The sequence below is a fragment of the Scyliorhinus torazame genome, chromosome 9 (assembly GCF_047496885.1).
Source record: "Scyliorhinus torazame isolate Kashiwa2021f chromosome 9, sScyTor2.1, whole genome shotgun sequence".
Taxonomy (NCBI): domain Eukaryota; kingdom Metazoa; phylum Chordata; class Chondrichthyes; order Carcharhiniformes; family Scyliorhinidae; genus Scyliorhinus; species Scyliorhinus torazame.
Genome location: NC_092715.1, coordinates 264,448,183 through 264,475,235, shown reverse-complemented (window position 1 = coordinate 264,475,235; position 27,053 = coordinate 264,448,183). Strand labels below are relative to the sequence as shown.

At 50.4% G+C, this 27,053-nt stretch overlaps 1 protein-coding gene across 8 annotated transcripts in view; it reads right to left on the bottom strand.

The window, feature by feature from the left end:
* trpm3 (transient receptor potential cation channel, subfamily M, member 3) overlaps positions 1 to 27,053 on the bottom strand; it is a 416,706-nt gene that overhangs the window by 94,638 nt on the left and 295,015 nt on the right. For all 8 annotated transcript variants that reach the window (XM_072517384.1, XM_072517386.1, XM_072517382.1 and 5 more), the window contains 2 exons: positions 18,320 to 18,494; positions 6,428 to 6,551 (listed from right to left, as the gene is read on the bottom strand). In XM_072517384.1, the coding sequence (XP_072373485.1) occupies positions 6,428 to 6,551; positions 18,320 to 18,494 (299 nt within the window). The remainder of the gene's footprint in view (positions 1 to 6,427; positions 6,552 to 18,319; positions 18,495 to 27,053) is intronic.

Genomic DNA, 27,053 nt, shown 5'->3' with positions numbered 1-27,053 from the left:
TAATACCTGTTTCTGTAGAGAATTTAAACCTGCTGTATTTGTTAAATGGGGTTTAACTTATGGATGTTGCTAAGAAAGGTATTAAGGGTTACCTATAGAGTATTGTATCTGTGGGGTTACATGTATTGGTATTTGATAAGATGTTACTGTGTTTATAAAATGTTAACTGGGTTCAGAGAATAAATATTGTTTTGTTTTAAAAATATTTAAGGTCTCTGTTGCATAACACCTGGAGAGTGCTTCCTATAACCAAAATCTATTCAAAGTCGTGGGCCAGGTGAACTCCATGATATACTCTGGAGTTCTCTAAACCCTGGCCCATAATAATAGGAAGTATCATTTGTAGTGTTAAGTGTCATCTGGCATTATCCACCATATTTTATTTTGAACAAAGATAAACAATTAAACCACTGTACTATCCCCATAGCAACGTGCTTTATGGGCGGCACGGTAGCACAGTGGATTAGGGTCCCAGGTTTGATTCCCGGCTTGGGTCACTGTCTGTACGGAGTCTGCACCTTCTCCCCGTGTCTGTGTGGGTTTCCTCCGGGTGCTCCAGTTTCCCCCCACAAGTCCCGAAAGAAGTACCTGTTAGGTGAACTGGACATTCTGAATTCTCCCTCGGTGTACCCGAACAGGCAACAGAATGTAGCGACTAGGGGATTTTCACAGTAACTTCATTGCAGTGTTAAGCCTACTCATGACAATAAAGATTATTATTATTATAACTAAACTCAGATTTGTCATCTATAGTTACAATGGTCTCTTTTTGGGTGTTCCTTGCAAGATTGCTTCCAACTGTCACTGAAAGTTTAAACTAAAATGTTGTTAATGGGCAGGATATTTTGAGGTGGATCTGTGATCTAATTGAGTTTTGAGGCTCGCGCGAGTGTGTGTATATCAGGAATTTTTTGGGAAGCACGGTGGCACAGTGGTTAGCACTGCTGCCTCACGGCGCTGAGGACCTGGGTTCGATCCCGGGTCACTGTCCATGTGGAGTTTGCACATTCTCCCCGTGTCTGCGTGGGTTTTGCCCCCACAACCCAAAGATGTGCAGGGTGGGTGGATTGGCCACGCTAAATTGCCCCTTAATTGGAAAAAATAATTGGGTACTCTAAATTTTGGGACAAAAAAGGAATTTTATTATACCAGAGATCCCCACTGTGAGATTTTTGATGAGCTCAAGTTTACAAAAAGTGTGTTAGCCGCAGATTTTACTCCCTTTGATGTCACACGAGCTGCCACCTCTGCTGGTAATTGATCAAATGAATCTCAAGCGGATCATAAGTGATCACCAAATCTTATCTACGTTTTCAAACTAAAGGCTGGTTTATGCAAATGGCAACTGCAGCTTCTGGCTAACAATTAAGGCGATTTTCCAAGGAGCCTACTTTGAAACAAAAACAAGAATTAGTCTTGCATCTGACGCTGCTTGATGCAACGCACATTGAGTATGAGAGAGGCAGAACACAGCCAATTGTTGATTACTGGACATGTTACAAATCTACAGAACAAAAATGGGCCTTTCGACCCAACAGGTACTTTCTGGTGTTTGCGTTCCACAGGTGTCTCCTCCCACTCCCATCAGCCAATCCTTCTATTCCTTCCTCCTACATGCTGACAGCAAGCTCGATGACCTCACCACTCTGAGTGAAAAGGTTTGCCCGTATTCCCTATTGGATTTATTATCTTATTTTTATGACATTCTTGGCACGATTCAGTGAACCCAATGCATCGGCCACGTGTCCGAGCGCAATGGGGGAATCGCGAGAGAGCCCCAAATCGGGCTCTGTGCTGGGTTCCAGGATGATCGTGACTCACCCCACTCGCTCCGCTCGGCGTGATCTGGATCTCGCCCTCACTGGGCGCAGCGGCTCTCGACGGGTCTCACGGGGCATTGGGGACTGCTTTAGGTGGTCAGGGACAGGGTAAGATGGTAACCTGGAAACATTGGCACTGCCAGTCTGGCACCCTGGCTGTGCCACCCAGGCACTCTAAAACGGCCAATTCCTTTTTTCCCCCCAATTAAGGGGCGATTTAGCGTGGCCAATCCGCCTTCCCTGCATATCCTTGGGTTATGGGGGTGAGACCCACGCTGTCACGGGGGAGAGTGGACAAACTCCACACGGACAGTGGGCTGGGATCGAACCCGGGTCCTCGGCACTGTGAGGCAGCAGTGCTAACCACTGAGCCACCATTCCACCCAGTCTGGCAGCTCTGAACAATTAGGGGATAACTTGTGCCCAATCGTGTTACGATTTGATTTGATTCTCTTAAGTGGCCACCACCAGCAATGGTAACACGAACAGGACGAGGCCATTCAGCCCTTCGAGCCTGTTCTGCCATTCATTGAGATCTGTAACCTCACTCCAGATACCCAGCTTTGCTCCAAATCCCTTAATACCTTGGTTAACAAATGTTTATCAACCTCAGATTTAAAATTAACAATTGATTTAAAGTCAATTTTCCTTTGGCGGAGAGAGTTCCAAACTCCTGTGTTTGTGTGTGGAAGTGTTTCCTAATTGTACTCCGGAGGGCTCTAATATTTAGACTATGTCCTCTACTCCTAGAATCCCTAACCAATAGACATAGTTTCTCTTATCGACCTTGGAAGGTCCCCTTAAGTCCTTGGAAACTTTGATCAAATCCACCGTTAACTTTCCGAAGGCCGCATTTATTGCCCATCCGTGATTGACCTTGAGAAGATGGTGGTGAGCAACTTTCCTGAACCACTACAGCCCACGATAGTCAAAAGCAATCCCTCGGTTAGCGGTTCACCTCCATAGAGCTTTTGTATTTGAGGTGCGCAGCAACAAAACATACAAAGACAGGGGGACTTTTAATGAATTTTTATGAAGAAACGATGCATGCTAATAATAGTGATTAAATAATAAAAGCATTAATGTTCAACTGCCACAAAATCACAGCAAATAATACAGCGTAGCATTCAAATCATAAGATACAGTGGAGAATGTGCAAAACAGAAACAAAACAGGTTAACTTATAAAAAGGTAAATTATTCTGATAAAAGAGTTCATAAGATACACCAGGCTTTTCGACAAGATTGCAAAGTAAAGTGAGTGAAACAATATGGCGACTTGTGTACCCCTGATTTCCGTTGTCCCATCATTAGTGGCCCTGCCTTCAGCGGCCTAGGTCCCAAGCTCGGAATTTCTCTCCGTCAATCTCGCTACTTCTCTTTCACCCTTGAGAACTCTCCTTCATACCTGCCTCGTTTGACTAAATCTTTGGTCGCCGTCCCTGACACCTCCTCATGCGGTTGGGCGTAGGGTTCACACAAGATAATAATTCTAGCTTGTGTTGAAAGAACCAAATATAAAACATGGAGGGGCCTCCAACCATATTCACATCATCTCTTCACCTCACTTGTCAGTGTTCGAGGCTCTGTGAAAGATTTTGACTAAAGGTGATTATTTTCCACAAATTCAAAATTATTGTCAATATTTTGTTTGCGGGAGGGTCTGCGGAACAGTGTGAGTGACCTATGAAAGAATTTTACTCCAACACATTTTAATAGTAATCTTGGTTGTGTTGTTCGGATGCTTTGTAAGTCTGGAATGTAACGTGTTGATTTTGAGACAAAGTTAATTGCAATCTAAATTACCATCTTGGGGAGATTGATGGAACAAAACCACTTTCAAGATTGCTTTGAACGACATTTCTCCATTTAACTTGCCGTTCTATCAACAAATTATTCCCCAGAAAATAGGCCAGCTCAGCTCTCGTCTGCCAATGTTGCTCAATTTTAGAAGGTTCCTTTGTTGCTGTTGTACTTCAACAGCCTCCCTCCTCGCCTCTCGCACTCCCCTTCATCACCCCCTCATCAATCCTACTCTTCACTACCCCAGCCTCCTCTTCACAAACCCCCTCAATCCTCAAAAGCTCCTCCTCTGGAGGAGGAGGTGCATAACCCGTGTGGAAACAAGCAATTGTTTTGCTTAAAAGTGAAATGGTTTAAGGCGCCAATGCCGATTGGCTGCTTTAGACGGATGGAGAATCTAGTACATGCGGCCGTCGTCTCAATATAAGAGGTCAACCATTTAGGGTTGAGATGATGAGGAATTTCTTCATTCCCGCGGACTGTGATTCTTTGGAATTCTCTACCCCAGAGAACTGTGCGTGTTAAGTTATTACATAAATTCAAGACAGAGAGCAATAGATATTTGAACAGTAAGAGTGTCAATAGGGAGAGGATGGTAAAGGGGAGCTTGGTGACAGATCAGCCTGGATCCCACTGAATGGTGGACTGAATGGCCAACTTTTTGATCCAATTCTGGTGTTCTTTTATTTTTAACTACTTTGGAAATCTAGCAATGAGAGAGTGACTGGGGAGGCGGTAGCACAACAGTGTTGACACTGGATTAATAATCCAGAAACTCAAGGAAAGGCTCTGGAAACCCAGGTTCGAATCCCGCCACTGCATGTGAAATTTGAATCCAATAGATATCTGAAATTAAAAGTTTAATGATGGGCACAGAAACCATTGTGTTGCTGTAAAAAAAAAAAACCCACCTAGTTCACTAAATCTGCCAAGGTAACCTGGTCTGACCTACATGTGATTCCAGACCCACAGCAAAGTGGTTGACTCTTAGCTGCCCCCTCAAGGGCAATTAGGGATGGGCAGTAAAGGCTGGCACTGCCTGCACCGCCAATGTCCCATGAACAAATAAATAAAAGTTAGAACAACTACCCTTAAAGGTATCATGTGGAAGGATTGATGTTGAGATAGTTATAGTTTAATTCTGAACATTGTTGTACTTGGAGATTTGCTTGCTGTCTATCTACCATAATTATATACTTGAAAATAGTGGGCAAAATCATGGTTTTAGATTATATTTTTAAAAAGCAATATTCTTAGACATGCTGGGCAAATTAAAAAGCATTTTAAGGCATATTGCTCACCTTACCAAATGAGTGCAAAGCAAAGATTCATCTACTGTCCATTTTCCATGTCAAACTACTGATGGAGTGGATCTCAAGACTAACGGCGAGCTTGCGAAATTCCGTGACCACTTCAGGATGGTGTAGAACCTTCACCAATTTTGCGGAACGACAAATACAAATCCTCCAAGGATTTTCTGTCCAGCACCTTTTGACAAAGACTTTTAATGTTGACGACTTTTCACTCAGACCTCTGTCTCTGCAGTTTGCTCACTGCGTCTGGGATTAATACAAACCATACCTGTGTTTGAGATTATGCCGCATCAGTCAGATCCCTCTTAAAAGCGTAAATACATTTAAATCAGCCCCCAGAAGGAATAACATTTAACTTCCTGATTTTCAAACTGTAAATGGATTGGCAGGTCTTATAGCTCCAAGTTTTGCATCTTCTTAAAATTCTTACAGCAGCTTTAGTATCTGCAAGAATGAAATAATGGCTGTGTTCCCACCCTTTTGTGTAAAGTTTCTGCCAAATGATGTTGAATGGTGTTACTGACAGTCGACGAACAACATGGAACTCACCGTCAAATCGCCTATGTGACGGTGAAGATTTTAAATGGAATAAGCATTAGAATATACTGCTTTGCGCCAGGATTTTTAAAGTTTTAGTAAATTTGCTTTGCTTGGGGGGGGGGTTAATTCAATATCGTAGAAGCTTACAGCACAGGAGGCCATTCAGCCATCATGCTTGTGCCAGCCCTTTGAAAACGTGATCCAGTTAGTTTTTTAAATAATAAATTTAGAGTACCCAATTCTTCTTTTTTTTCCAATTAAGGGGCAATTCAGCGTGGCCAATCCACCTACCCAGCACATCTTTTTCAGTTGTAGAGGCGAGGCCCACGCAGACACGGAGAAAGTGCAAGCTCCACACGGACAGTGACCCGGGGCCGGGGTCGAACCCGGGTCCTCGGCGCCGTGGGGCAACAGTGCAAACCACTGCGCCACCGTGCCACCCTGTGATCCAGTTAGTTGCCCATCTCTCCTGCTCTTTCCCCATAGCCCTGCAAAGTTTTCCTTGTTGGGTATTTTTCCGTTTCCCCTTTTGCAAGTTGGATAGAATCTGCTTGTGCTGCCTGTTCAGTGAATGCATTCCAGATCGCAATTCACTGTGTGAAAAAAATAATCTCCTTGCTTCTTTCAGGCAATTATCTTTTTACCCCAAAACGGCAAGAGGGTCCTTGATATAACTTCCCTCTTTTGCACAAAGTGGATATTTGATTAATTGAATTCCTGAAAGATAACAATAATCTGCAATTTATGGTGCCTTAGAATGTGGTCACCAGGTTGAATAATTCTCCTCCCTCGCCCGGTCACAATAAGCTCTACTCTGGGAGGGCAAAATGTCACTAGCGACTGGATTTTGGTTAAAGCTCTGACCAGCTGGGTTGTGTCTGCAGTCTGTGTCCGTCCGAGACTCGGTAGACTGCGCCCGATGCGGGACTCCCAGCCGATCTCCTTCACTCACCAGTTCCTTCTTTTTCATACATTCCATTAAAATGATGAAGAGGTGCTGGGCCTGTGTGCGACTGTAGTTGAAGGTCTTCTGGATGGTGACAAGCAGTTGGTCCCTCAAAGATTCATTAATTACCCTGGAGCGGACGAGAGAAAGAAGAACGGAGCCCTTAGAAAAACACAGAGACGAGGGATAGACTGAGGTGCGACACCCAGGAACAGGAGGTGGCCATTCGACCCCTCGAACCTTTTCTGCCATGCAATTAGATTGTGGAACAGTGCAGAATAGAATGAGGCCATTCGACCCCTGAGCCTGTGCCCACATTTTCAAAGGGCAATCCTACTCTCCCCCATATCCCTGAAAGTTTTTCTAATTCAAACGGCAAATCCCTTTTGAAAGCTACTGTTGAATCTGTATCCGTCGCCTGGTCAGGCAGTGTATTCCAAATCCTAACAACCGGTTGGGGTAAAAAATAAAATAAATTAGCTTGGGCTGAAGAATTGTTGGTCTGTGTCTGAAACACGATCTTACCTGCACTGGATTTGTAACCCATAACCAAAATTGATCAATCTGAGGGCTAGAATTTTAATTTGACACCCCTCATATCCCCCCCCCCTGCAAAAAGAAATCCCCACTCCTGCCCCCCACCCTGGTGACAACCCCCAAATTCAACACCCAGTCTTAACCTTTAGCCAACGTATTGGACTTAAAAGGAACATCTGTTCTTCCAGAAAGATAAATGGTAAAATCAATTTTGGTTTGTATCATTTGGTTATTATCAAGGAGCTGAAAAACTTTCACCATATCCATAAAAGAATTAGACAAAGGGCGGGAATCTCTGGTCTCCCCGCCCCGTGTTTCTCGGTGGTACGCCGTTCGCTGGCAGCGAGATTCTGTCTTCCCACCGCTGGTCGGTGGGATTTCCCATTGAAGCCGCCCCATGCTGTCGGGAACCCCGCGGGCGGGCGTGCGCTGCTGGTGGGAAAAGTGAAACTCAACGGCCGGAGAATTCCGGCCAATGTTTCCAGTGCGGGAACTTTGGAATGAGAGAGGGTTTACTAATTGGGCGGAGACATTTTTAAGATACTTCCAGTTGGGCTTAAATCAGACAACACGGGTGTGATTTACCGGTGGTGACCCACTGGACGCAGGACGGGTTGTGGCCGGTAAATGTCGTGCGAGGCATCTTCTGGGTTTCCCACAGTCGTGATGCCTCCTGAGATGTATCGAGAGCTCGCGGACGTCATGATCTGGATCCCGCTCACCTAACTATGCCTACGCCGGATCTAACCGGCTCCCGGGATTCACCAGCCTTGCTGAGGAGACCCCAGCTGGGCACTTTTTAGCACTGGTCCGCACAAACATGGGCCAGGCAGAATTGCACCTGAGGGGTCTCCTAGGCCATTGGAGATCCCTGGGTGGTTGTGGGCAGGTCAGGGTGGCACCCTGGGTCTCCCCGGCACCTTGGCACTGCCACCCTGGACTGCCAACATGCCTGGGTTGCACTGCCAGGCTGAGAGGGGCACTGCTAGGGTGCCAGAGCGGCAGTGCCACAAGGGCCGGGGCCTGAGGGGGGCCATGTCCATGAAAGGGAGGATGAGGGGGTGAATGAAGTAGGGTGCTCTTTCCAAGAGCCGGTGCAGACTCGACGGGCCGAATGGCCTCCTTCTGCACTGTAAATTCTGTGAAGAGATGAAGGGTGGGGGTTGAAGGGCAGGTATGAAGGGGCCTCCTAAAGGTTGGGAGAGGTGAAGGATGGGGGCCTTGAAAGGGGGTGGTAGGGAGGCCTGAAAAGGCAGGGCCTCAGGGAACCCAGAGCGGGGTGTCCTCAAATTGGGGTGTGTGGGGTAATGTCCATGTGCGTGTGTGTGGGGGGGTGGTGGCCCAATCTCTGAGGTGCCAGTCTGGCTGGCGAGTTCAGCTCCCCAGTGATGAAAACATTTCTAATTGTGGGCTAGACCGGGGTAACTTGTCGAGGCCCGGAAAAGTGACTAAGTGTGGTTAATAGCGGGAAACACCCAGCTAAACCGGCCCAAAAAGACACTTAGAAAACTCTCTGTTAAATCGCGCCCCATGTATTTTAAAATCCACGTATTTATCAGTCGCCCACTGATATCCATTATCACTGTCTGCAATAGCCATCGATCTGTGCTGTTGGTAAAGCTCATTTGCGACTGCACACACCATAACATTATGCCTAGATTGCCATAGACACATAACATGAAAAATTATCTGACTGACTTGATCATTTAATCATGTTGATTCACGGAAACATTCAACAGCGAGGCAAATTTAATGAAAAAAAAAAGATATATAAAGCACAGTCGCTGAGGAATGAGAAATCTGGGACAAATTAACCCTTTGCTGATATTCTATTCCCACGTTTCCTGAGGTCCTTGTCACCATTTGCAAAAATATTCCCAATGCTCTAGCGTAATCAAATTTTAAAAAGCCTTCGCTTATCTCTTCAACGTACTTCAGCATTGAACCCTCCGTCTCGCCTCTCACACCATTCCAGAGCTCCTAGCAGCTTACTGTGGGGCTCCACATTCCATTGCCCCAAAGTACTTTCAGGGTTTGGCTCTCTCAAATGTTCTCTTGGTGGATCACCAACGCGAAACGTTAACTTTGTGGGGTGAATTTTATGACCCACCCCCCACAGGGCATTCTTCGAGTGTGCCCTGTATGCAGTAGGGGCATCGCGACCTACCCCCCCCCTCCCCCACCACACCCGCTCCCCTCTAATATGTTACCCACCAATTGTCACTTGCCACCTGGTCACCAAATAGCACCCGTCACCCTGCTCCCCAGGCTCTCTGAACACTCCCATTCAAAACCTGCTCTGGACACAGGTCAGCCTTCACCTGTGGACTCCTTGCAATTCCAGGAGCACCCACTAATAAACTCTGGCGCTGCTGAGACCAATTGAGCTCTCGAGGGTGGGGCTTCTTTCCACCGAGAGGTGGAAGCTCCACTCTCAGCTGGTTCCTGCTGTCCGCAAGCTGTTATTGCAGTGGGGTGGTCTTGTTTATTACAGGTGGGCTGATATCCAACACTTCTGGTGCTGTGGGGAGAGGGGGGGGGGGGGGGGGCAGTGTGGAGGCGAACAGCAACCCCCCCTCCGTTAAATTCAGCTCTCTTTTCGTCCATCCGTCGATGCATAGATGCTCCCCGACATGCTCAGACCCTCCAGGAGTTTCACTCATTGTTTCAGACCTCCTTCGCTCGCGGTATTTCAGTCTTTCCTCCCTCAAGTTATTCCCTGGCTCCAGTACAGAGGTGCTCAGGCAGCAGAGTCCCCCTTCCCAGTCAGCCATCATCCCCAACCCCCACTACACCCCCCTCCCTCCGCCCCCCCCCCCCCCCCCAAACAACAAGCCTACCCTCCAGGCTGACATGTCAGAGGCTATACCTCCAGCAACTAATCCCTCCAGTTCACAAATTCTCCACCCTGCCATATCGAAAACAGGTATGACCAGTACAATGCTCGATTGTAAAATCTCACAGAGTATAAAAGCATAAGAACAGGGATAGGCCACTCGGCCCCTCGAGCCTGGTCTGCCGGTCAGTGAGATCATGGCTGACCTGTACCTTAACTCCATTCAGCTATATCGGCACCATATCCCTTTATACCTTTCTCCTCCACCTTTACCCCTTTTAAATATCCCCCCCCACCGGGCCGTCTGTCACTTGTTCATATGTTTTGCTACATCTCTATTGCAACCTCTCCCAGCTCCCACTATTCCTACTGTTCCACCCCCTCTCATATATATGGTAGCACAGTGGTTAGCTCTGTTGCTTCACAGCGCCAGGGTCCCAGGTTCGATTCCCGGCTGGGTCACTGTCTGTGCGGAGTCTGCACGTTCTCCCCGTGTCTGCATGGGATTCCTCCGAGTGCGTCCCACAAGTCCCGAAAGACATGGTTGTTAGGTGAATTGGACATTCTGAATTCTCCCTCTGTGTACCCGAACAGGCGCCGGAATGTGGCGACTAGGGGATTTTCACAGTAACTTCATTGCAGTGTTAATGTAAGTCTACCTGTGGCAATAAAGATTATTACTACTCACATTTCGCTCCCACTTTTAGTTCTGAAGAAGGGCCATCCGGACTTGATACATTAACTCTGTTTTTTTCCCCCTACAGGTGCTACCAGACCTGCTGGGCTCTGCCAGATTTCTCTGCTTTGGCCCCATATAACCCTCGATTAGCAAAAACCTCTCAATCTCAGTTTTGAAATTAACAATTGAGCTGGCAATTACTGAGGAGTTCCAGATATCTACCACATTTTACATGTGAAGGAAGATTTCCTATCTGCTCTCTTGAATGGCCTGGTTTTGAATCTAAGGTAATTTCCTAAACTCCCCCCCAATACCAGTCGGAAACGTTCCTGTATTTACCCTCAAAATTTTCCTTTCAAAATCCTCAATTAAACCACTCAATCTTATATATTCCAGGAGGTGCGAGTATAGTTTACATAATCTCTCCTCAGGACCTAACCCCTGGTAACATTCTGAACTGCATTCCTTCCGAGTTCAGTGTATCCTTTCTAAAATGCGCTGTCCAGATCTGTGCACAATGGTCCAGATGTGGTCTAACTTTCTACAGCTGCAGCAAAACCGGAGCCTCCCTTGTATATTTCCGTAATGGACAAGCGTTGAAATTCCCAGTGTGATTGAGTAGCAGGACTAATTTCAGAGCATCTGGTAATCCATCGGATATGACTGATCTACTCTTTCAGAAAGAGATGCAGGAGAAGATGCAAGACTTTACTCAACCCTTTACCCCCACGAACAACATTGTGGGAAGGGGGTACTTCGCATGGATCATTCCTGGAACCACTATCCTTCACCATAAAAGACATAAGAATTGGAAGTCCAAATTCAAAATTGGGAAAGCACAGTTAACGCAGGGGAAGATTGCGCAGACTGAGACAGCTGAAGATATGGTCGCCAATGGTGGAGCAATGAGGTCAGAGGTTAAGGGTCCTGCAGTGGGTAACTCACCTCCTGGCCCACCCCCTCCCCACCCCCCACCCCCACCCCAAAGCCTGACCACCATCTCCAAGGCACAAGTCAGGCGTGTAATGGAATACTCTCCACTTGCCTGGATGAGCGCAGCTCCAACAACACTCAAGAAGCTCGACACCATCCAGGACAAAGCAACCCCGCTCGATTGCTCTCCCATCCACATACATTCATCATCTCCACCACCGACGCACAGTGGCAGCCGAGTGTACCATCTACAAGATGTACTGCAGTAACTCACCAAGGCTCCTCGGGCAACGCCTTCCATACCCACGCCTGCTACCACCTAGAAGGGAGGACAATGGCAGCACCACATCACCATCCTGGCTAGGAAATATACTGGCTGTTCCTTCACTGTCGCTGGGTCAAAATCCTGGCACTCCCTCCCTAACTGCACGGTGGGTGTAGCTACGCCACACGGACTGCAGCAGTTTAAGGAGGCAGCTCACCACCACCTTCTCAAAGGCAATTAGGGACGGGTAATAAATGTGGGTCGAGCCATGGTCCCATGCATGGAAAAAAAAAAGAAAATCAGAGATGGCCAGGATTGGAGGAGCGCTGAGATTTCAGAGGGTTGTAGGGCTGGAAGATGTTTGACAGACAGGTGGGAAGGCAAAGGGCCTAGGGAGATGAGCCTTATTTCTAAATGCTCCCTCGACCCACCCAGCTTCAGTAAAAATTGGAACAAGAATTATCTGGAGCAAATTTAACCTAAACTGCGATAGGGTTAAGTATAACTCCAACTTTACACCCCATCGGATATTACTCTGCACAGACTTCACTGGCGACCGAGTGGGTTAAAATTAACCCCCGTTCTTTCACTTCAAAACCTGCATTTAATTCCAGTCAGCATAGTGAGACAAAAGTGCTTGACAGCTGCAAGGATCCCGTATTAATGATGTGAATGTAGAGCAGAAAGCAGGATGGCACTAATTGGTAGTACGGTGACAGGCTGGCTTGTATAATTATGGATCTATAGAATTCTCTGGTCTAGATAGCCGAGAATGCTCAGTTGTTGAGTCTATTGAAGACTGAGATAATAGATTGACAGGGTAGCTGGCTTTGCTCTTGAGAAAAGAAGGTGAAGCGGTGACCTGGGCTGGAATTCTCCAGCTGTTGGGATTCCCTGTTCCCGCCGGCAGCTCGCCCCCGTCCAGGGGTTTCCCGGCGACGTGGGGCGACTTCAGCGGGAAATCCCATTGACAAGCGACGGGAGTGGAGAATCCTGCCACCAGTGAATAGCGCGCTGCCGAGATAGGTTCCTAATTAATAACGGGATCAAGGGTTATGGGGAGAAGGCAGGAGAATGGGGATGAGAAAAATATTAGTGGAGCAGAGTCGATGGGCCGAGTGGCCTAATTCTGCTCCTATGTCTTATGGTATAGCTGGGGATCGGAGAATACCGCCCCTGTTCTTTCAAGTTTTGATCTGGGTGATCCAGAGAGATTGTTTCCTTCTTGTGGGGGAAGAGCAGAACTAGAGGCCGTTGATATAGGATAGTTAGTTAGTTAGTTAGTTAGTTAGTTAGTTAGAGGACACTATGGTTAGAGGGATAGACACTGTTCTCTGAAGCAAATAGAGAGAGTCCAGACCGTTGTGTTACCTGCTCAGTGCCAGTGTTCGGGACACCTGCGCAGGGTAGGAGAGGAACTTACAGTGGGAGGGGGAGGGTGCAGTTGCTATGGCCCATGCAGGTACAGTGGGAGGGGGAGGGTGCAGTTGCTATGGCCCATGCAGGTACCAACAACACAGGTAGAACGGGAAAGAGATTCTGCACAGAGAGTATGAGGTAGTAAATTAAAAAGCAGAATCTCAAAGGTCATAATTGCTGGAGTATTATCTGAGCCACACGGAAATTGGTATCGGGTACATAAAATTAGAGGAGAATAAGTGGCTCGAAGACTGGTGTGGGCGAAGTTGGTCTGGTTTGTGGGGCGCTGGGTACCAGTGCTGAGGAAAGTGAGGCTGTATCGTTGGGACCGTCTACAGCTGAACCATGCCGGGCCGTGTTATTGCGAAGTGTATAACTAAGGCCATAGAGAGGGTTGTAACCTAAACAGTGGGGGCAAGGGATCAAATGTGGGCAGATGTGATGTATCAACGAGTAGAGGAAAGAGACGAAATGAAGGTATGGGAAACGATAAATAGAATGTTATTGTCTACTGCAAGGGGAATTGAATACAAGAGTAGGACGGCTATGCTCAGTTACACAGCACATTGGTGAGGCCACATCTGCAATACTGTGTTCAGCACGGTAGCACTGTGGCTTCACAGCGCCAGGGCCCCAGGTTCGATTCCCCGCTGGGTCACTGTCTGTGCGGAGTCTGCACGTTCTCCCCGTGTCTGCGTGGGTTTCCTCCGGGTGCTCCGGTTTCCTCCCACAGTCCAAAGATGTGCAGGTTAGGTGGATTGGCCGTGATAAATTGCCCTTAGTGACCAAAAAGGTTAGGAGAGGTTATTGGGTTACAGGGATAGGGTGGAAGTGAAGGTTTAAGTGGGTCGGTGCAGACTCGATGGGCCGAATGGCCTCCTTCTGCACTGTATGTTCTATGTTCTATGTTCTATGTATTGGTCTCGTTATTTGAGGAAGGGTGTAACTAAATTGGAAGTAGTTCAGAGAGGTTTGAACAAAGAACAAAGAAAAGTACAGCACAGGAACAGGCTCTTCGCCCCTCCAAGCCCGTGCCGACCATGCTGCCCGACTAAACTACAATCTTCTACACTTCCTGGGTCCGTATCCCTCTATTCCCATCCTATTCATGTATTTGTCAAGATGCCCCTTAAATGGCACTATCGTCCCTGCTTCCACCACCTCCTCCAGCAGTGAGTTCCAGGCACCCACTACCCTCTGTGTAAAAAAAACTTGCCTCGCACATTTCCTCTAAACCTTGCCCCTCGCACCTTATATGCCCCCTAATAATTGACCCCTCTACCCTGGGAAAAAGCCTCTGACTATCCACTCTGTCTATGCCCCTCATAATTCTGTCGACCTCTATCAGGTCGCCCCTCAACCTCTGTCGTTCCAGTGAGAACAAACCGAGTTTATTCAACCGCTCCTCATAACCAATGCCCTCCATACCAGGCAACATTCTGGTAAATCTCTTCTGCACCCTCTCCAAAGCCTCCACATCCTTCTGGTAGTGTGGCGACCAGAATTGAACACTATATTCCAAGTGTGGCCTAACTAAGGTTCTATACAGCTGCAACATGACTTGCCAATTTTTATACTCAATGCCCTGGCCAATGAAGGCAAGCATGCCATATGCCTTCTTGCTAGGTTAATATCTAGAACAGGCAGGTTGTCTTACGAGGAAAGGTTGGGAGAGGCTGGGCTTGTATCCGCTGGAGTTTAGAAGAGTAAGAGGAAACCTTTGCGACCCCGAGGGGGTATCGACAGGCTGGATGTGGAGACGATGTTTCCCCGTGTGGGAGAATCTACAACCAAGGGTGACCGTTTAAAATTAAGGGGTCGCCCATTAAAGTCAGAGTTGAGGGAAAGAAAGTTCTCCGAGAGGGTTCCGAGTCTCTGGAACTCTCTTCCTCTAAAGGCCTTTGAATATTTTTAAGGCAGAGGAAGAGGGGGTGAAAGGTTATGGGGTGGGGGGGGGGAAATCGGCAGGAATGTGGGGTTGAGGTTACCATCAGATCGGATGTGATCTTATTGAATGGTGGAGCAGGCTCGAGGGGTCGGGTGGCCGCCTCCTGATCCTAATTCAGGGGCGAAATTCTCCGGAAACGGCGCGATGTCCGCCGACTGGCGCCCAAAACGGCGCAAATCAGACGGGCATCGCGCCGCCCCAAAGGTGCGGAATGCTCCGCATCTTTGGGGGCCGAGCCCCAACATTGAGGGGCTAGGCCGGCGCCGGACGAATTTCCGCCCCCCCAGCTGGCGGAAAAGGCCTTTGGTGCCCCGCCAGCTGGCGCGGAAATGACATCTCCGGACGGCGCATGCGCGGGAGCGTCAGCGGCCGCTGACGGCATTCCCGCGCTTGCGCAGTGGAGGGAGTCTCTTCCGCCTCCGCCATGGTGGAGACCATGGCGGAGGCGGAAGGGACAGAGTGCCCCCACGGCACAGGCCCGCCCGCGGATCGATGGGCCCCGATCGCGGGCCAGGCCACCATGGGGACACCCCCCGGGGCCAGATCGCCCCGCGCCCCCCCCCAGGACCCCGGAGCCCGCCCGCGCCGCCTTGTCCCGCCGGTAAGGTAGGTGGTTTAATTTACGCCGGCGGGACAGGCATTTTAGCGGCGGGACTTCGGCCCATCCGGGCCGGAGAATCGAGCGGAGGGGCCCGCCAACCGGCGCGGCGCGATACCCGCCCCCGCCGAATCTCCAGTGCCGGAGACTTCGGCAACCGGCGGGGGCGGGATTCACGCCAGCCCCCGGCGATTCTCCGACCCGGCGGGGGGTCGGAGAGTTTCCCCCCAGATGTCCCTATGGAATAGGAAACTCAGGTGAAAATTCTGAGAGCAGTGAGAATGTGGACCTCAGTCCCACAGGGAGTGACTGACAAGCACGAGGGTTTAGGTGAGGAAAGATGGGAGGAGGTGCCGGAGGAGCATGGAATCAATATTACATCCTACGTAATATTTAAACCTGTCTGCCGCAGCGTAGCCTGATTCAACTTTAACAGCAGCCAGCCTCGTTTCCCAGCACTTCAGGGCACCGTAGAATTTACAGCACAGGAGGCCATTCGGCCCATAGAGTCTGCGCCGGCCCTTGGAATGAGCCCCCAACTGCACCCGATCACCATAACCCAGTAACCCCACCTAACCTTTTGGACGCTTAAGAGACAATTTAGCGCTGCCAATCCACCTAAACTGCACATCTTTGGACTGTGGGAGGAAACCGGAGCACCCGGAGGAAACCCACGCAGACACGGGGAGAACGTGCACAGTCACCCGAGGTTGGAATTGAACCCTGGACCCGTGAGGCAGCAGTGCTAAACACTGTGCCACCATTCCTCCCTTAAAATGATCCTTTCATGGGCAGGTAGATAAAGTCACCATAGTCCCAGATGACCTGGGCTGCTTTCCCCCTGAGGGGGGGGAGCTGACTGGTGGTGATTTAACCTGAGGGTCACTACACCTCAGGCGAGGGGCAAGTTTGAGAAGGCGGGGCCTTCACGGTTAACCTCAGCCGGTACAGGAATGGAACCCGCGCAGCTGGCCTCGCTCCGCATCACCAACCAGCTGCCCAGCCCACTGAGCTAAACCAAGCGTCTTACAGCCAGGTGGGCTTGGGGAAACCCGGCAGCAAAGGGGAGATGGAAGCAGTCAGATTCAGCAGGTAAGTAAATTTATAAGAGCAGCAGGTCTACCTCAGCCCCTCAAGTGAATCGTCTGTTGATCACAGCCACCACTGCTGTGAATGTCCGAGCACTCCGAACTTTGACCTTTCCCCCCGATTACTGACCTCTTCCCATTCTGTCGCCATCCACCAAAGCCTGATTTTGATTTTTGGCCATTATTTCACGGGACACGGCCTTCACTAGCCAGGCAAGCATTTAAAAAAAAACAATTACCCAATCTCCTTTGATTGCTGGGGGTCCTCTGTCAAATCAGCCTTCTGTTGCAAGCTTCTGATCTCCTGACAACCAGACGTACTGTCCACCTGGCCGACTCTCGGCAAAGTGTTGGGGAGGGGGGACCCCAAAACAATTTGGGAATGCATCCGCATGCTCAGAATTTCCGAGTTCTATCTTGCTGCACTCTTTCCCATTCGGTCCCTGTGAATATCCACACCCCCTGCTGTTGTCTAGGTGCCGTTTAACGTCTGAAATGTTCCGATCCCGTCGAAGTCAACAGACCCTCGGAAGATTTGCCGCATCCACTGCTGGGGAATCTGCCGGGGTGGAGGTGGAAAATTCTGGCCTAAGTGCCGAGCAGTCGAACCGTGACCTTGAATTACAGAACCGTACTATTCCAGCCATCAATGTCTCTACCATTTGATTTTCTCCCTGTATCAGCCATCGCATCCCATAGCGTTTATTCCCTGTTCCCTTTAACAACCCTCTTTTCATTCACAGGGACCCGTTCCTTGCAAACAAAAGGAATATGTCCAAGCCGTGCACCTTTTTCGATTTACCAAGGAACTAGGGGGGCCGATAGTTCTTTGTTGCTTTCACCATGCCGGCGCCTTGGCCGATCAGGATCTACATGTCAACCAATCACCATGGCAGCACCTTGGCCAATCAGGATCTACATGACAACCAATCAGCGCCTTTTCTCCTGTAGTATAAATTGTTGCCACTGTTTGAAATTTGGCGTTCTTACAAGTTCATAAGATATAGGAGCAGAATTAGGCCACTTGGCCCATCGGGTCTGCTCTGCCATTCGATCATGACTGATCACGTCCTGGTTTTAGCTCCACCATCCTGCCCGTTCTCCATAAGCCTTCAACCCATTTACCAATGAAAAATCTGTCTAACTCCTCCTTAAATTTACTCACTATCCCAGCATCCACCACACTCTGGGGTGGTGAATTCCACAGATTCACAACCCTTTGGGAGAAGTAGTTTCTCCTCAATTCTGTTTTAAATTTACTACCTCTTATCCTAAGACTATGACCTCTCTCTCATTCTCGAAAGCCCCACAAGAGGAAGCATCTGCTCCACGTCCACTTTATCCATACCTTTTATCATCTTGAATACCTCAATTTGATCTCTCTCCATTCTTCTAAGCTCTAGAGTATCGGCCAAAATTATTCAATCTCTACATTCTTGTGTATGTCCTGATGAGTGCAAAATGAAAAACTTCAGCAAGATGTCTCTCTTTTCAACAACATTCAAGTTCTGGATGATTAAGTGGCTACACCTCTTTTCCTTCAAGCGAGTATCTGATGCCCCAGAATTGATAGTTTAAGTTGAAAGCTTACTTACCCTGCATCCTCAGAATACTTGTGAGCGAAGGCGAGGATATCGGACGCCCGCCCGCTGCCGTCGCAGACTACCACAGGCACGGGAGGGGTGTCTCGCAGGTATTCCAATACAATGGAGATAACGTTGGGCCCGCCTTCCACAATGAGCGCCACCACTGGAACGCCCTGTCCAATCCCTGGAGAGACATCAGGTCAAGAGGCAAGGTCAAGGAGCCAAAGTGTAGCAAACCGCCTGTCACATAGTTACGCCAAATTGGGAGTGTCTGCTGCGGCCCCAACAGTTAGCATGCTCACCTTTTAATGCAGCAGGTCGTAGCTTCGAGCTCCACCCCAGAGAATTGGGCATCAATTTCCAGGCTGAAACTCCTAGCCCATTACCCACGGAGTGCTGCAGTTTCGGGGTGCGGTGTCTCAGATCAGACAAGGCCCTGTTTACCCTCTTAGGTGGACATAAGATATTCTATAGCAGAGCAGTCGAGTTCTCACTGGTATTTTGGCCAATATTTATCCCTCAACCATCAACCCATCAATAAATAGATGACACATTATCACATTGCTGTTTATGGGATCTTAGCCAATATATTTCTTACATAGAACATAGAACATAGAAAAATACAGCACCGAACAGGCCCTTCGGCCCACGATGTTGTGCCGAACCTTTGTCCTAGTTAATCATAGATTATCATTCAATTGACAGAGAAGGAGGCCATTCGGCCCATCGAGTCTGCACCGGCTCTTGGAAAGAGCACCCCACCCAAAGTTAACACCTCCACCCAACACTAAGGGCAATTTTGGACACGAAGGGCAATTTATCATGGCCAATCCACCTAACCTGCACATCTTTGGACTGTGGGAGGAAACCGGAGCACCCGGAGGAAACCCACGCACACACGGGGAGGATGTGCAGACTCCGCACAGACAGTGACCCAAGCCGGAATCGAACCTGGGACACTGGAGCTGTGAAGCAATTGTGCTATCCACAATGCTACCGTGCTGCCCTTAAGAACAAATAAATCTACACTATGTAATTTTACCGTAATCCATGTACCTATCCAATAGCTGCTTGAAGGTCCCTAATGTTTCCGACTCAACTACTTCCACAGGCAGTGCATTCCATGCCCCCACTACTCTCTGGGTAAAGAACCTACCTCTGACATCCCCCCTATATCTTCCACCATTCACCTTAAATTTATGTCCCCTTGTAATGGTTTGTTCCACCCGGGGAAAAAGTCTCTGACTGTCTACTCTATCTATTCCCCTGATCATCTTATAAACCTGTATCAAGTCGCCCCTCATCCTTCTCCGTTCTAATGAGAAAAGGCCTACCACCTTCAACCCTTCCTCATAAGACGTACTCTCCATTCCAGGCAACATCCTGGTAAATCTTCTTTGCACCTTTTCCAAAGCTTCCACATCCTTCCTAAAATGAGGCGACCAGAACTGTACACAGTACTCCAAATGTGGCCTTACCAAAGTTTTGTACAGCTGCATCATCACCTCACGGCTCTTAAATTCAATCCCTCTGTTAATGAACGCGAGCACACCATAGGCCTTCTTCACAACTCTATCCACTTGAGTGGCAACTTTCAAAGATGTATGAACATCGACCCCAAGATCTCTCTGCTCCTCCACATTGCCAAGAACTCTACCGTTAACCCTGTATTCTGCATTCATATTTGTCCTTCCAAAATGGACAACCTCACTCTTTTCAGGGTTAAACTCCATCTGCCACTTCTCAGCCCAGCTCTGCATCCTATCTATGTCTCTTTGCAGCCGACAACAGCCCTCCTTACTATCCACAACTCCACCAATCTTCGTATCGTCTGCAAATTTACTAACCCACCCTTGCAACAATGGCTACACTGGATTAGCTGTGCATTTTGGAGTTCTATTATATTATTCTATATAATGATCCGGGGGCAGATGTTTGGGTTGCAGTATGTCGGTGGAGGGCGCATGCTTGGTGGCTCCTGCCAGAGTCAGCTTTTTTAGGCGCATTACACCCAGATTTTTATTGAAAAAACTTTTATGTGAGAAGTTGTGGGAAGGCCCGAGGCATTTCAAGATCCGGAAATATGAATTGAGGGAAAAAAGGGAGTGAGCGAAGGTCTGCCGTCGAGCGTGGTGGAGGAGTTCAGCGGGAGTAAAGATGGCGGCAGAGAGCTCGCCGGGCGGGGCCGCGCCCATCACAGTGGGACAGATGGCCGAGGTGATGGCCGGGGAGTTGGAGCGGCAGAGACGGTGACCCTCAGGGGGGGTTGGGTTTGGTCGGGGTGCTGAAGCGTTCCTAGTTGGGGCTCGGCCCTGGGCCAGGTGGAGGGGGGGGGGGGGCAGTGAGGAGCTTTTCATCCGTGAGGCCTTCAAGACATCTTTGAATATTGTAGATATCCATAACAGGGGCAACTACAGCTGCTGCCCATCTGTCCTACCAAATACCTCCAGGACAGAACCCTGTTCTAGGTTATATCCTGGAGGTCATTTTAACTCCCTTTGACCGTGAGCAGCCTCCAACTTCACAGCTGAAGGCTATTGCTAATAACAAATTGGCCTTGTTATTTGTGAGAGCACTTCACAGCTCTTAAGTGGCTTCTCGTGGGTACACATGCCATGTCTCTGACGATGGATTTTACATTGGACTTCAATCAAACTGACACCACACAAACATTGAAGCCTAAACACTTTGCCTGACCTCTAGAAGCGTCAGCACCACAGAGGCAGCAGCCAACAATCAAACACTCAAGAGCCGGGCCTCAGCACTGGGGATGTCCTCGAGACCAAAGGGTGAGTGTGCGACTCAGAGGAGGGTACATGAGCGCGGGCTCCCTAATGCTCCTGGCAGGGGTCTGGGATCTAGGGGCCCCCGCTGTGGCTGGGGGCGAGTGTGCAGAGCGAGGGTCTCCAGCACAACTGGTTGGCTGGATGGCACTCTGAGAGAAGGTGGGGGTAAGGGTGGGGGAGGCTTGGGGTATTTGAGGGTCGCGGGGTGGAAGCCCTAACTGATTGTCGGTCTCGCGCCATCTTCAATTCCTTGCAGAGACCAAAGTGAATCGTGGTGTTGGTCCGCAGAGGATGGGGTGATGTTGGCAGCCCTGGTGGCCAGACACCAGAGAAAGCAGCAACGTTGATGCAGGCTGGAGGCGGCCCTCCATGTGCACCCCTGAAGACGCACCCGGCCGCCCATCAGGCTGAGGAGAGACCCAGAGGGGAGGTCAACAATGGTCCAAGGTGTACAGGCGCTGTTGGTCTTTCGAGGAGATGTCGGACAGGGTGCCGCTGGAGACGGTGTCTGAACAAAGAGACAGTGCGGCACCTGGACCATGTCCTCACGGACTTGGCAGCTAATGGAGGAGAAGCCAACCCGCTCCCAGTGGCCATGAACGTCGCCACAGCTTCACTTGTGCAGCTTTTCCAAAGTCACAGCCCACAAGTGCATCCGCGTATGCCCGGGTACTGACTATATTAACTTTAAGCTGGATCAAGGACTGGGCTGCAGGGTTCTCTGCCATCACAGAGATGCCCCAGGTCCAGGGGGTAATTGATGGCACGCATGTCGCCTTGCGCACAACAGGGCATCAAGGAGTACCGTTCATTAACAGGAAGGGGTTCCACTCCCTGAATTTTAAACTCGCGTGCGACCACCAGCCCCGGATCATGGTTCACGGGGAGCGTGCATGGCAGCTACATCCTGACGCACGGAGATCCCCAACGTCATCAAGGACAGGTTGGCTCTTGGGGGTAAGGGATCCCGGCAGAGGTCCAGACTGATGACGACTGTGCGGAGGCTGGGACCGAGGCGGGGCCCCGGTATAATGCTGCCATTGAGAAGTGTAATTGCTGCTCAAAAAGTGGTTCCGATGCCTGGACTGCACTGGTGGTGCCCTGCAGTATACCCCCCCACCCCCCCAGACGGCCTCCTGCTTTGTGATGGTCTACTGTGCCCTCCACAACTTGGCGCAGCAGCGAGGCGATGGGCTGGAGGAGAAGGGACATGCAGCCTTGCCTGAGGAGGAGCAGGCAGACCAGGAGGAGATGGAGGATGAGCCCAGGGAGAGGAGGAGGAGCCCGGGGAGAGGAGGAGGAGGAGGAGCTCGGTGAGGAGGAGGAGGAGCAGCCTGGGGAGGGAGGAGGAGCACAGGGAGGGGGAGGAGGAGCCGGGGGAGGAGAAGCCTGGGGATGGAGGGAGGGAGGAGGAGCCGGGGGAGAGGAGGAGCCGGGAGAGAGGAGGAGGAGGAGCCCGGGGAGATGAGGAGGAGGAGCCCAGGGAGAGGACGATTAGGAGCCTGGTGAGGGAGGGAGGAGGAGCCTGGGGAGGGAGGAGGAGCCCGGGTAGAGGAGAAGGAGCCTGGGGACGGAGGGAGGAGGAGGAGCCTGGTGAGGAAGGAGGCCTGGGGATGGAGGGAGGGAGGAGCCTGGGGAGGGAGGAGGAGGAGCCCATGGAGGGGGAGGAGCCTGGGGAGGGAGGAGGAGGAGCCCAGGTAGGGGAGGAGGAGCCTGGGGATGGAGAGAGGGAGGAGGAGCCTGGGGAGGGAGGAGGAGCCGGGGGAGGGAGGAAGAGGAGCCCGGGCAGGGAGAGGATTGAGAACTGGCGGTGGCAGGGGTCCGGCCTGCCTGGGATCTGGGAGGCTCTCATCCTCACCCGATTCTCATACGACAAGGCTTTGTCTGTCAGCTCAATCCCCTCCCCCATTCCCCTCCTTCCTCCAGCCCCCCCCCCCCCCCCCTCCAGTGTACCCTGTCCCACCCTGCCAGGGTCTGTGTAACATCACTCCAGGGTGATGGGCCTGTGTCTGCCCGGTCAGTGCGTCACTTCACAGGAGGATAACCTCTCGCTGTGAGGTTAGCTCTGTGCTCCTCAGTCTATGCTGAAGTCTGACTCCTGTTACTCTGCTGTCAGCGTCTCACACCCTTCCTCTGCATCGGGGTGTTTGACCGTAGGCCAATGTACCCAGGGTCGGGGAGGGGACGGCTGTGTGTGTGGGGTGGGGGGGAGCAGAGATCAACAGGGGTAAGGGTGCAGGCAGCCTCGCTGTGAAGATTAACGTGACAGAGGCTTCACCTGTATCAGGTGTAACATGTTTCAATTGTGAATATTTGACATTTCCATTCCCCCTTGCTACAGATCGTGGCCCCCCCACCCCCCCCCCCCCGCTATTCCCCAGTGCCCGCTCAGTGATCCTCTCCCTTCTTGATCTTTCGTGGTATACTGCTACGTCTAGGTGTGTCCCCAGGATGCACATCAGAGGTGGAGGCAGCCTGCTGCTTTCCATGCTCTGTGGCCTTCGATGCCCTTGGCGGGCGTCCCCTGGAGGGCCTGGAGCCAGAGGCCGCGGCCAACTTACCGGTATCTGCCTGTGGCCCTTGGGGTGCACGGTGTAGGGGAGGGGGGGGGGTTATTAAGAACTGGAGACCGCTGTCGTCCCCTTGGTGGCAGGTCCTGTTTGGCCCCCAGCGCTTCCTCCTCTCTGATGGTGTCTATAGGGCTCTGGAGGTCCCCAAGGGTCGGGGGAGGGGGGGGGGGGGGGCAGCTGGAGTGAGCCCCAGAGGCCTCGGTGTCCTCTCACTGTCAGTCCTGGCACCTCCCCGGTATCTGCACCGTGGTGTTGACGCCCTCGGCGATGCTCCTCAGTGACTAGAACACGCTCTGCAGCACCTCGGCAATGTACACCTGTGTATGGCTCAGGTCCCTCAGCGACTGGGAGGTGATGAGCCATGGCACTGTGGCAGAGTGGTTAGCACTGATGTCTCAAAGCGCCAGGGCTCAATTCCAGCCTCGAGTCACTGTCGGTGTGGAGTTTGCACTTTCTCCCCGTGTCTGCATGGGTTCCCTCCCTAAGATGTGCAGGTTAGGTGGACTGGCCGTGCTAAGTTGTCCCTTAATGTCCAGGGATGTGCAGGTTTCGTTATTGGAATAGGGCTGGGTGGACTGGTGAGTGGACATGGGTAGAATGCGGTTTTGAGGGGTTGGTAAATGGCCTCCTTCGCACTGTAGGCATTCTATGATTTTGAGGCCCTCAACCATGGCTGTCACAGACCAAGCCACGCCTTGGACACCACCAAGGGTCATTCTGTCTGACATGAACAATTCACTGGAGGCAGGTCATCTGGGTGGAGGGGCAGTGGATCCTCACCTCTGTGACAAAGGCCAACCTCGCTGTCGGTGACTGCTCTCTCCTAGGACAACCCCGCGATCTCCAGGGCCCATTCCTTATAGGGGGGTGAGGACTTGACTCTCTGGTACTCCGCGCCCCGCCTTGGCCCTTTCCCGCTTATTATGGGCTATCTTGTCCGATGGGGACAACGAGAGGACATTGTGAGCCACACGCTTGATGGATCAGGGGGGTGTCCAAAGCAAGTACCATGTGTGGGTGCGACAAATGGACATGAAGGGGGTTGTGCTGGTGGGTACCAGGGGTGCAGAGGAACAAGTACAAAGAACGGATGTGGGGGAGGGTGCGAGGTGTCAGCCAGTGATTTGTTGGGCGGGTGGTGAGGGGAAGGAGACGGGTTGGGAGTTTGAGGGGTGGCAGGCAGGACTGATGCCAGGGAGAGAGGTGGTAACTTACACTTGCAGCTCAGTGGAGCTCGTTGGTCTTCTTCCAACATTAAATTGCAGTCTCCTGGTCATGAGGCCCATACTGACAGCCGCTGCCACTGCCTCCCAGGTGGTATTGCTGACCCTGCTGCTGGGCATCCGATGCCCCGGCAGGGGGGACGGGGGACACAGGATGCCCTGTCTTGCAGCCACAGTGTCCAGAAGCCTGGCCAGGTTGGCATCCCCAGAGCCAGGAGCAGGTCTGTGCGCTGCCATGCTCGTGTGCTGACTGGGAGTGGGTGGCGAGGCAGCATTTAAAAGCCGCCCCCGCTTGTTGGCATCGAGACGCTGAGGCGCAAGTCGGGCGAATCAGGCGGCGAGACAGCCAGTGATGCGAGAAGCTCGTGGAGGCTAATTTTTTGGCACTAAGTGTTGTTAAATACCAGCTGCGATCTTGCCAACCGGGCATTGAGAAACACTGCCAATCGCACCCAAACCGACACTTAGAAATGTTTGCGTTAAATCGCAGCTGGGATATCCAATCATAAGGATAACTGGTGTTCTCAGCAATATGCAAGTTCTGTATTACTTGGGCTAACTGCTGAAATCGCAATAGGTTAATTGGCTGCGTGGACTGTGACTGCTTCGTTAATTTCACGTCTGACCTGCTCTAACTGAGCAAGTGAAATGTTATACCCTCTCTATGGGGAGGCTGAATTACTACTCGCCTGACCTTCTAGCTCAGGATCTGCAGGGCCAACGTTGCGAACACACATAGTGTCTGTGGACACTCAAACACCTTGATGATTCTGAGCTTCCAGGTGGGAAACAGCAATCTCAGGGAGTACAGGACGGGGAACGGTGCTCAAAGCAGTTTTGCGTCCTGCGTTTTTCAAGCTGCATGTTTATTTGACAAGGGCATGAGGAGTTATGGAACTGAGGTAGGTAAATGAATGTAAAGACACAGGCCAGCCGCGACCTAACTGAATGGGGAAGCAGGTTTAAGGGGTGTTCCCACGTCCATTCGCATTGTCTTTGGGTTCCACCCGAACACTGGGAACGGCTCGAGCTAGTTGCCAGTGAAAGGTTTGTAGTTCTGTAATTGAACTGGGAACGTGTCTAACTCAGTATGCTTGCCTTCATCGGACAAGAGTACAAGAGTCGGCAGGTCATGTTACAGTTGTATAGGACTTTGGTTAGGCCACATTTGGAATACTGCGTGCAGTTCTGGTCGCCACATTACCAGAAGGATGTGGATGCTTTAGAGAGGGTGCAGAGGAGGTTCACCAGGATGTTGCCTGGTATGGAGGGTGCTAGCTATGAAGAAAGGTTGAGTACATTAGGATTGTTTTCATTGGAAAGACGGAGATTGAGGGGGGACCAGATTGAGGTCTACAAAATTATGAGAGGTATGGACAGGGTGGACAGCAACAAGCTTTTTCCAAGAATGGGGGTGTCAATTACAAGGGGTCACGATTTCAAGGTGAGAGGGGGAAAGTTTAAGGGAGATGTGCGTGGAAAGTTTTTTTACGCAGAGGGTGGTGGGTGCCTGGAACGCTTTGCCAGCGGAGGTGGTAGAGGCGGGCACGATAGCAGCATTTAAGATGCATCTAGACAGATATATGAACGGGCGGGGAACAGAGGGACGTAGATCCTTGGAAAATAGAAGACAGGTTTAGATAAAGGATCTGGATCGGCGCAGGCTGGGAGGGCCGAAGTGCCTGTTCCTGTGCTGTAATTTGCTTTGTTCAAGAGAAACATCAAAAGCGCATTTAAATATTTACACGTCACTTCCAATCGTTTCCAAAGGTGTAGTTCCTAGCAAGAAAGAAAAATTCAAATAACTTGCATTTACATAGCGCCTTTCACAACCCCAGGACATTCAAAGCACTTTACAACATTTCAAAAGCAGCTCAATGGCTCTAATTTGGGATGAATGGTTGTGAATATGTGCACAGCAAGATCCCAGAGACAGCGCTACAATAACGACCAGATTACCTGTTTTCATGATGTTGGTTGAAGGATAAATATTAGCAAAGACGTGAGCATGAACTGTTCTTTATCCTGGGACTCCAGAGGCGCTGTACAAATACTTCCATTCATAGATTGGGCCCTTCAGTTCAGGGGCAGGTGAGGTGCAATTAAGTGGGTTTTGTTTTATTGACTTGGTTCAGGAACTAACAGGTGAATTAGACAACCCAGA